The sequence below is a fragment of the Polyodon spathula genome, chromosome 2 (genome assembly GCF_017654505.1).
Source record: "Polyodon spathula isolate WHYD16114869_AA chromosome 2, ASM1765450v1, whole genome shotgun sequence".
NCBI classification, from domain to species: domain Eukaryota; kingdom Metazoa; phylum Chordata; class Actinopteri; order Acipenseriformes; family Polyodontidae; genus Polyodon; species Polyodon spathula.
Window position 1 is genome coordinate 106603213 of NC_054535.1, and position 11068 is coordinate 106614280.

General features: G+C 42.9%; 1 protein-coding gene across 3 annotated transcripts; it reads left to right on the forward strand.

The window, feature by feature from the left end:
* The first annotated feature begins 664 nt into the window (after positions 1-664).
* LOC121306779 (myogenesis-regulating glycosidase-like) lies at positions 665-7269 on the forward strand. 3 transcript variants are annotated; one of them, XM_041238709.1, is made up of 3 exons: positions 665-758; positions 2018-2493; positions 3116-7269. In XM_041238709.1, the coding sequence occupies exons 2-3, from the start codon at positions 2243-2245 to the stop codon at positions 4902-4904; spliced, it is 2040 nt and encodes a 679-aa protein (XP_041094643.1). In that variant the 5' UTR covers positions 665-758; positions 2018-2242; the 3' UTR covers positions 4905-7269. The 3 variants fall into 3 exon arrangements, with proteins under 3 accessions (XP_041094643.1, XP_041094649.1, XP_041094655.1); XM_041238715.1 differs by having other exon boundaries at positions 748-794; XM_041238721.1 differs by lacking the exon at positions 665-758 and adding an exon at positions 812-897.
* The last annotated feature ends 3799 nt before the right edge of the window (positions 7270-11068 follow it).

Below are 11068 nucleotides of genomic sequence, written 5' to 3' on the forward strand. Positions count from 1 at the left end.
TTAATATCTCAGCTTCAGTGTAAATATCAATTACTCTGCATGTAAGAGCAAGCATTATTCAACAACTGTCTATAATTTGTCTTTTCTATAGCGGTAGTGATACTCCTAAATCAGCAAATCGTGTATGCATGCAGGATATGTGTTTGTGTGAATATGAGTCAGTAAATATCATCGTACAATCTCACTGAATTCAGAGGCTTATCTGAATACTCGTATTGTGAATACTGATGTACTGATGTTCACATAGAAATTGAACTGAACTCGGATTGGTGCTCCCTGAATGAACGCCAGTGTCTTCCTCCATACCTGTTCACAAGCTCAAAGCCGCGAAAGGGAATCATCTCACAAATGGAAAGATATTTTTAAGTTTTATTCAAATCACCTTCTGCCTAAACATGTTTACACACAGAACAATCGGAAACGCAACTAGCTTATTTTCGGTTAAAGCAAACTTGAAAACAGGAAATTGAAAGTCTAAACTGCAGTGTGCGGCATGTTTTTATGCAGCTAACCTGCCGGATACCTATTAAGAAACCAAGCGTATCTGTGACTAAAACCTCTGCACCCACATGACAGTGTAGCTTGCTCTTACAAACAGAGCGGAACAGCTGAAAATACTACAATTCCCAGAACTCTTTCCAGTCAGCTTTCTTATTTGTATCTGATTGGTTGTTTTCTAGCCTAATCCTTAACGTCCTATATGCGACGTAACATGTTTGCCATGATTTTTCCGACCAGGAGGCGGGATTCGTTTGTGGGTAAGAGTGTTCACTGTCTTAGTTTCTGACAGAAAGGTATTGTTGCTTTTATAAATACATACATGCAGTGTTTAAAGATGTTTAACGTTGCTCATCGTGACAGTGTGTTGTTTATGTGCAGGTGTTGCGTGGTACAGAGGTGAGTTTAGTTAGTATGCATAAGAAAGTTTACAAACGAGAGGAGGCCATTCGGCCCATCTTGCTCGTTTGTTGTTAGTAGCTTATTGATCCCAAAATCTCATCAAGCAGCTTCTTGAAGGATCCCAGGGTGTCATATTTAATAGTGCTTTATGTTGTATTTCGTTTAAGAAAATGAGACACGACGTTTTAGTAATAATAATAATAATAAAAAGTCGTTGAAATAATAGACTCAAATAGTTTAGTAGTCTACGATAAGTAAAGAAAATTGAGATTCAGCAACTCTGTCAGTCAGGTTTTTTTTTAGGTATTTCAGTATCCTGTTTGATGGACTGTACACGAACTAACAAGGGGGTCAGACGAGAGAAAGTTCCCAAACGTTGACATTTTAAAAGAAACCCTTCGATACGTAGATACAATGAGTGCATTTCTGCCAAGTCATTTCGGACTTGTTATTAAATGCACCTCTACCACTGTACCAGTAGCGTTTTTATTTCCACAGCACTTAGGAGTGGTGATGTTAGTTACGTTCATTACAAACGGCCAGTACTGTGATTTATTTAAAATAAATAAAGGCACATATTAATGCCGTCGTCGTAAAAGATAAATTGTTTAGATCAATTTAATAGGTCTGAACGTGTGCACGGAGTGTTTTGAATAAGTTACGGGTTTTTTGTGTTTTTTTTAATTTTTTCGTTATTGCGAGGTAGTTTGAGTGAGTCGAGCGGAGGCTGGAGTTGCTTTTAAAGACAGCTGTTCATCAGAGATGTGTTATAACGCACTTGGCTGACAGCTGCGCCTCCCAGTGTATTTTTAATCCCCCCACAGCGCGGTCGCTGTGCACTAATGTCATTGTGATATTGACAATCGTGTGATGCTAATATAATTTTACAAACAGAGCACAGTACGCTGTGAGAGTTGCAGGTTTACATACAACAGGGTTCGTCGAAGAACAGCAGCGTGTCGCTTTATGTACAGTTTGGTACACTTTTGACACCTGCTAAAAAAAAAAAAAAAATTTGCAACAGTAAAAATATCAGCTCACTTGTACACAGTGAGTTTAGATTAAATTACATGTAAAATAAAAATAAATCTGGCATTATTTTTCTTCTTCCTTTCAGGTTAATCCAGTGAATAAATGAGACAGGCAAGCAGCATCTCTCCTCTTCCTCCTTGCCTAGTACAAGGAAAAGTTAAAAGACCTCCTCTCCCACCCCACTTACACACACCCTTCACTGCTGAGCTTTTATTACAGCTGTCTGTCTCCCAAACTCGCCCGTATCCAGGCACTATACCATACCCTGCAGAGAGGTGGCAGGCCAAGGGTATTGCACGTCATATATCAGATGGTGCAGGGGAATGTCGCCGCCAGCCCTGTCAACCCCAAGCTGAAGCAGACCAAGGAAATGCGGCCTCTGGTGGGGGCGAGCGTCCTGGGAGTGCTGCTGGTGCTCGCTGCGGTCGTGGCCTGGAGCTACTACACTGCCTCGCTGCGCAAGGCGGACCTGCTCAAGACCGAGCTGCTGGATCTCAACCGCGATGGCTTCGTCATCTGGAACCGCCCGGGCGGGAAGATTGTCTTCCGCATGGACTTCAGGTTAGTATTATTAGTTTGTACATTTTATTTAAATAAAAACACATGGCCTGCGGGCTGGCATAGTGTGCAGGGTTCTCGTCATAGCTGAGCTTTGCAGGGAGCATTGCATTGTCTTGTTGAATGTTTGCCATACTTTATTCATTTTTCAGTGTTTTTTTGTAATACTTGTCTGGGGACCTTCCTGGCCCCACCCCACACACTTTTTTTCTTCTTATTCCTTACAATGATGGAAATAGGACTCCTGCTGCCACTGTACCTTCATGCACAAAGCGTTGCATAGATGAAATGGTCAAGAAGCAGTGCCTTGTTAGTGAGGAAATGTTTAGAGGTGGCCAGCATGTCGACAGCTACTTGATTATTCCATATATAACCTTATAAAACTACCACAGTAAAATCACAGCCAAGTGTAAAAAGCATAGGTAAGAACTGTAAAGAATAGCAATGTATGGTAAAACATTTTAGTAAACAATGAAAGCCAGGGTGAACTGTGCTAAATGCATAGTATAACCATGGGAAATACATTGTAAAATTGTAAAAATATCACAGTAGGGGAACTGTCATGCACTTATTAACCTCATCTCAAGTTGTGTTTTGCTAAATTTCAAACTTTGTACTTTTTTAGGTCAGGGGCCCTGGACCTGGACTCGTGTTCGAAGGAAGGTAAGATCCTGAGCTGCACCCAATCTGATGCTGGGAAGCTGAACTTTTTCATCCAGACGGTGAAGCCCAAAGAGACTGTGATGTGCTACCGCGTGCGCTGGGAGGAGTTTTCAGAGCGTGAGGTGGAGCACGCCATGTCCTATAAGGGGGCGCACTGGTATGGGGGTGCTGAAACCAGCACCCAACACTGGCCCATCTTGATCTCTGGGTTGCAGCCCCCTAAACCGTTTCTGACGAGCGACATCTACTCTAGCCGTGATGCTTTTGGGGGGATCCTGGAGAGGTACTGGCTCTCCTCCAGCGCGACCGCAATCAAGATCAATGACTCTGTGCCCTTCCACCTGGGCTGGAACGCTACAGAGGAGACCCTCTACTTCCAAGCCAGATACCAGAACACCCCCTACAGGCCTGCCTCTGGGCAGGAGCCATTCCCAGAGCTGAGTTACCGTGTCTGCGTCGGGTCTGATGTGACCTCCATCCACAAGTACATGGTTAGGAGGTACTTCAACAAGCCCACCAAGGTGCCCGCGGAAAACACTTTCAAATACCCTATCTGGTCCACCTGGGCCATCTACAAGTCTGGGATCGACAGGGAGAAGCTCCTGAGATACGCGGAGAACATCAAGAAGAACAACTTCAACTGCAGCCACCTGGAGCTTGACGACCGGTACACCACCTACTATGGTGACTTCGAGTTCGACCCTGTCAAGTTCCCCAATGCCACAGAGATGTTCCAGAATCTCAGGGATGATGGCTTCCATGTCTCCCTGTGGACGCATCCGTTCATCAATTACAACTCGTCCAACTTCGGCGTGGGGATTGAGAGGGGCCTTTTCGTCAGGGAGCCCACGGGCCAGCTGCCTGCCATGGTGCGCTGGTGGAACGGCATTGGGGCCATCCTGGATTTCACCAACCCGGCTGCACGTAGCTGGTACCTGTCCAATTTGAAGGACCTCAAGTCCAAGTACGGGGTATCTTCCTTCAAGTTCGATGCAGGCGAAACCAGTTACCTCCCTGAGCAGTTCAGCACTTTCACCCCGCTGCCTGACCCCAGCTACTTCACGCGGCGCTACACAGAGATGGCCATGCCTTTTTACGAACGAGCTGAGCTGCGAGTAGGTTACCAGTCACAGAACATCTCCTGCTTGTTCCGCATCATTGACCGGGACTCCGTCTGGGGATTCGAGCTGGGCCTCAAGTCCCTCATCCCTACAGTGCTCACCATAAGCATCCTGGGGTACCAGTTTATCCTGCCGGACATGATCGGGGGCAACGTCTACCCCAACCGCACCGACGGCTCTGGCGAGCTGCCGAACCGGGAGCTCTACATCCGCTGGCTGGAGCTGTCTGCATTCATGCCCTCCATGCAGTTCTCCGTCCCACCCTGGCACTACGACAAGGAGGTCATTGAGATCGCACAGAAGTTCACAGCTTTGCACGAGACCCTGGTGGCCCCCCTGGTTCTGGAGCTGGCGGGGGAGGTGTTGGATACCGGGGACCCCATCATCCGGCCCCTCTGGTGGATCGCCCCCAACGATGAGAATGCCCACACAGTTGACTCGCAGTTCCTCATTGGGGACACCCTCATGGTGGCTCCCGTGCTGGAGCCTGGCAAGCAAGAGAGGGACATATACCTCCCCAAAGGCAGGTGGCGGAGTTACAAAGGGGAGCATTTTGATAAGACGCCCCAGCTGGTCACTGATTACCCCATCGATCTGGATGAGATTGCTTATTTCACCTGGGTGTCGTAGGGGCTTTTGCCGTCTGTTTTTATTTGAGTCAAAAAGTACTGAAAAGATAAACGCACACACACACACAGAGCAAAGGTCAGTGTTTCTGTTTACCGACAGGCCTACTCTGTTCACCCATGTGTCTTCATTAACAATCTAGTTGAAGTTCCTTATTTTTGTTAGTGAAATATCTTTAGCCCTGAAGTCCAGTCTGTAACCCATAGCATGTGTGTGTTTGTTTTGCTTTACTTTTTCTTAAACACTTTTCATACAGCAGTCAATGAGAACAACTGAATGCATTATGATGCTGAACTTCTCATAACTTGCACTGGTTATACCTCAATCATGCTTACTGAAATAGTATTTTATTATATATCTATCTATTATTATTCAATCTCTTCCTGTCAGCAATTACTTAAAACACCACCCACTGTAATAAGTGATCAGTTCATAGCAGATTCTGCAAGAGCGGGATTGCTGACAGCTGATTATTTTATTCACAGAACTCATCTAAGTAGTGTTACTGTTACAGATTATTTCAGACCAGTGTAATAACGGGGATATTATTTCTTGTACTTCTACCTGGGGGTATAATATCTGCATTGGCATAACAGGTTGTGTGACTGTGTTCAGGTAGGAGACTTTATTTAAGCTTAAAGCACTAGATCAAATTACCTATGGTCCTTGACCTGCCTTGCAGTAGGAGATGGGTGTTGTGTTTGGATGGGGAATTTGGTTTTCCCTGTATCCTCTGGAAATAAAAGGTATTGCACTGCACTAGGTGCCTCACGCAGCAGATCCCTGTTGTGGAAAAGCTCCAGCTGGACTTTGTCTCTCTCCCGAGTTTGTTACTTTAACTAATTACTCAAGTAAGATTGCAATTTAAATCTTCACTAAATATGTAAAACTCTGAGAGAGGGAAAGCTTAGTTAAAAAATAAAATAATAATTACAAAACACATATGTAAAAATGGATTTAAAAAAATCGAAAGCGTGGTTGCATATTTCAGGTACTAACGCTTTTGCCCAAATTGCACCTATATTGTCCTTTTTATACAGTGAATAAAATAAACCATTATAAGCTGCCTTTATGACCATACCATACATTACACTACACAATCACATAGTGCCGTCACCTGTAAGCATAACCGGGAGCCTTAAAATCACCATCATGTTGCTGAATGCTAAGTTTTGTGGAAGGTTTGTGCAGTGCCATTGTTTCTCAGGATTCCTTTGCTGTGTTTTATGACCCTGGTTGTTTTAACTTATAATTTCTTCCTTGTGCCTCCTCACTAACCAAGACTTGTAATCCTTTATGGGGAGGAGGTAAGGATGGATAATGGGGGCGGGTTGGGGTGGAGGGAAATGCCTTTTTTTCTTTTGAGTAATGATTTATGGATTGTGAGTATATCATTTTGTGGAAATAAGTTGTCAAATGCACTTTACAGCAGGATTCAATAAGGGAGTAACAGAATACCAAATATTGCCATTGCCCTGGATACCAGAATAACTAAGGCTGTAAAGGTTTAAATGATAAATGGAAATTCCAGTCTTAAAAGGCATATGGTACTTCACTAAACATTTACCCAAATATGTGCTGTCTAATGGGGATATTGCATTGATTCAAATGTTTCATCTTGATGCACTGTAGAACAATACAATTGGATACAGCGTGCAGAGGTCAATGTAAAATGAGAAGTAAACACAAAATAAAATAGAGAGAACTATAAATAGTAAATCAAGCACTTTTTTTCGTCGAGGATGGCAGTACTGGTTTCAATTCAGTAAGACGTGTGAGTTTGTTACCTGTACGCTGGGGCTGATCAAGCTTGTCTTAACACCTAGAACGGGTGAAACTGCTATGCAGTTGGAGTTCTGTTTCCATCCCGATAGTCTAAACGGTAAACAACTGTTTAAACAAAAGGTTTGAATGTTTAATCTGCTCAACACAGAGTACGTTTTTGAGACCTGTATAGTGAATGGATGTGCATGACGTGGAAATGTATTATTTTGTGAGCTACTGTATCAGGGAGGAGGCTGGGTGCGAGCCAGCAACTACTCACGCTGCAGGCGAGCATCTTAACCACTGTACAAAAGAGGCGGGCTCAACTGCATGTGTGCTTATAGAGCTTTTAACCTCATCTCAACTCACTGACGGGACAGAATCCGGAACGTTAGTGCATCACACTTCATTGTCTGTTTTACTAGTCACATTAATGGTAACATTATATTAGGGGCTGTGAACAACTGCCCCATGTCAATTATTTATGCACAGAGAATTTAAGTTGCACAGTGTTATGTTAACATCAGAGCTGCACAAAACAACCAGTGCAGCACATCAGAGCTGCACAAAACAACCAGTGCAGCACATCAGAGCTGCACAATACAACCAGCACATCAGAGCTGCACAATACAACCAGTGCAGCACATCAGAGCTGCACAAAACAACCAGTGCGGCACATCAGAGCTGCACAATACAACCAGTGCGGCACATCAGAGCTGCACAATACAACCAGTGCGGCACATCAGAGCTGCACAATACAACCAGTGCGGCACATCAGAGCTGCACAAAACAACCAGTGCGGCACATCAGAGCTGCACAAAACAACCAGTGCAGCACATCAGAGCTGCACAATACAACCAGTGCAGCACATCAGAGCTGCACAATACAACCAGTGCAGCACATCAGAGCTGCACAAAACAACCAGTGCAGCACATCAGAGCTGCACTGGTTGTTTTGTGCAGCAGTGTGCTCGTTCTATAGTATTTAGTACTAAGGTTACAGGAGTGCTAAGTCAGCGCTTTGTTTTGTTTTCATTGAATCCGCCTTAAAATAATTAATTTAGCAGAAATGCTCACTACAGAAGTTACGTCAATGCTTATTAAGAAGAAGCCATATAACGTGCAGTGAATACTGGCTAGAGCTGCTTATTAGTGTCATCTAAAATGTTGTGATTAAAAATATATCTAGACAAGGGACTTGTTATTCATACATCTTGCATACATTTGTAATTATATACATATTAAACATCCTGCAGGTAAGTTTTTTTTTGTATTGGGGGGAGGGAACAAAAAAAACATTTGCACTAAAGAGATAATTAATCTGTTTAATATTATACTTCTGCTTCCAATGCTGACAATATTTAATTCAAGTTAATCAAAAACATGCACTGTCAACAAAATCTAAACCTGTCATCTAGTTCTATGCCTAGAGTAGTTTAAAGTGTGTTTGTAGTGTATTACAATTGTTGATGTGTGTCGGAACTTGTTTTTTTATTTAGGCCTTGCCTTTTAAATTGTTAATTATTTGATTTGCAATTAAACAAAAACATAAATTATTATAAATATGGTTTTGTGTATTCTATCCCTCTACTGCTAGCCCTTTATTTTCAGTTTATACCAATTGTCAACAAAATAATTCCTGGGGTGCATTAAAATAATTCCTGGGGTGCATTAAAATAATTCCTGGGGTGCATTAAAATAATTCCTAGGGTGCATTAAAATAATTCCTGGGGTGGTGGCGTCGGGTCACTTGTGAGTTTTTAGTCTAAGTTTAACCAAACCATATGTGATGGAAAAATGGAATTTGGAATTAAAATCCCAATTCTATGGTGCTGGAAGCCTTATCAATGCTATTCTCTTGTTTTTGGAAAACATGTTTTATCCTACAAAGGTTGGATGTTGGTATGCTCTGGGTTTGGCCCTGAAATCTTAATGGACAAAATAAAGTCCCACGACATGAGCTGTTAAGTGCATGGAGAGAAGTTTCAAGTACTCCCATTGCATGTAAGGGGAGGTGGACCTGCTAGTGAACTTGAGTTCAAACTCCAAATGGTCTGCAGTTAATTTGCTTTCAGTCATTGTGTAAAATGAATTGACCAACACCTCGTGCAAACTAACCTTGTGAAAGGGATTGACACGCTTTGCATTCATAAGTGTAAAATGAATTGACCAACACATCCTCCAGACTCACCTTGTGAAAGGGATTGACACGCTTTGCATTCATAAGTGTAAAATGAATTGACCAACACATCCTCCAGACTCACCTTGTGAAAGGGATTGACACGCTTTGCATTCATAAGTGTAAAATGAATTGACCAACACATCCTCCAGACTCACCTTGTGAAAGGGATTGACACGCTTTGCATGCATAAGTGTAAAATGAATTGACCAACACATCCTCCAGACTCACCTTGTGAAAGGGATTGACACGCTTTGCATTCATAAGTGTAAAATGAATTGACCAACACATCCTCCAGACTCACCTTGTGAAAGGGATTGACACGCTTTGCATGCATAAGTGTAAAATGAATTGACCAACACATCCTCCATCCTTACCTTGTGAAAGGGATTGACACTTCTTTGCATGCATATAGTGTAAAATGAATTGACCAACACATCCTCCAAACTGCACCTGCAGTGTGAAAGGGATTGACACAGCTTTGCATTCATAAGTGTAAAATGAATTGACCAACACATCCTCCAGACTCACCTTGTGAAAGGGATTGACACGCTTTGCATTCATAAGTTTCTTTATTGTCTAAAAAATATGCATCCCTTATTTTTGAGATTAATCTTGTTACTTCTCCACAAGGCATATAATGAATTGCTACTAAAGGGATATTCTGTCTTTGCAATATACTAATTACAAAACTGCAAACACTGCAGTGCTGATTTTGTTTCCCAATGACCTCAGAAAAAACTTTTTACTTCTCACCTAATGACAGTATTATTTGCATAATTAATTTCTATTTATCTTTATCTTCTAATATCACTTGCCATCTGCATTGAAGAGATCAAATTTGTAGATTTTAAAAATTAAAATAACCCTAATAATCTAAACCAATTAAAAGTATTATAGGGTACAACAGCAACAGCACTGCAAGCAAACTCACAGGTCTCAGCAGGTAGAATCTGAGCAACAGAGCTGACTGCTAGCAAACTCAGGTCTCAGGAGGTAGAATCTGAGCAACAGAGCTGACTGCTAGCAAACTCACAGGTCTCAGCAGGTAGAATCTGAACAACAGAGCTGACTGCTAGCAAACTCACAGGTCTCAGCAGGTAGAATCTGAGCAACAGAGCTGACTGCTAGCAAACTCACAGGTCTCAGCAGGTAGAATCTGAGCAACAGAGCTGACTGCTAGCAAACTCACAGGTCTCAGCAGGTAGAATCTGAACAACAGAGCTGACTGCTAGCAAACTCAGGTCTCAGCAGGTAGAATCTGAGCAACAGAGTTGACTGCTAGCAAACTCACAGGTCTCAGCAGGTAGAATCTGAGCAACAGAGCTGACTGCTAGCAAACTCACAGGTCTCAGCAGGTAGAATCTGAGCAACAGAGCTGACTGCTAGCAAACTCACAGGTCTCAGCAGGTAGAATCTGAACAACAGAGCTGACTGCTAGCAAACTCACAGGTCTCAGCAGGTAGAATCTGAACAACAGAGCTGACTGCTAGCAAACTCACAGGTCTCAGCAGGTAGAATCTGAGCAACAGAGTTGACTGCTAGCAAACTCACAGGTCTCAGCAAGTAGAATCTGAGCAACAGAGCTGATTGCAAGCAAACTCACAGGTCTCAGCAGGTAGAATCTGAGCAACAGAGCTGATTGCAAGCAAACTCCGGTCTCAGCAGGTAGAATCTGAGCAACAGAGCTGACTGCTAGCAAACTCCAGTCTCAGCAGGTAGAATCTGAGCAACAGAGTTGCAAGCAAACTCACAGGTCTCAGCTGGTGGAACCCCAACGAGTGACCCATTACAAGCATTAACATACTCATCAAACACCTGCCCACTGGGAGTGGAACTCCACCTCGAAGGTGTGGAAATCTCCTTTCACCAATGAACAGAGTTGGTCCCCATTCATAGGAGGCATGTTGTTAGACATTCCTTGATGCTTACCTAAAGTTGTAGCGTGTCACTTTTAGCAGAGGTTTGTGGTTTGGAACCAATTTTAGCTGATTTGATTGTGGTTTGTGCATATGTCAGAAAACAGCTAATGTGAAAACAAGGGTTTTATCATCTGTCCGAGCTGTGACTTATGAAAAAGCAATTACTTAACATGAATCTCGGGCATGGGTGTAGATGGGGCTATGTGTGCAAAGCTACAGAGCTACACTGGGCAATGCTTGGCAAGCACTCAAAAAACCTCACTATAGATTGTTTATGTTTTGCCTAATTCTACATTTTTGTGT

Coding starts and splice junctions, on each gene's coding strand:
- LOC121306779 (XM_041238709.1), top strand. CDS start 2,243: ATGGTGCAGGGGAATGTCGCCGCCAGCCCTGTCAACCCCAAGCTGAAG. Junction 2,494..3,115: donor GTCTTCCGCATGGACTTCAG/GTTAGTATTATT, acceptor GTACTTTTTTAG/GTCAGGGGCCCTGGACCTGG.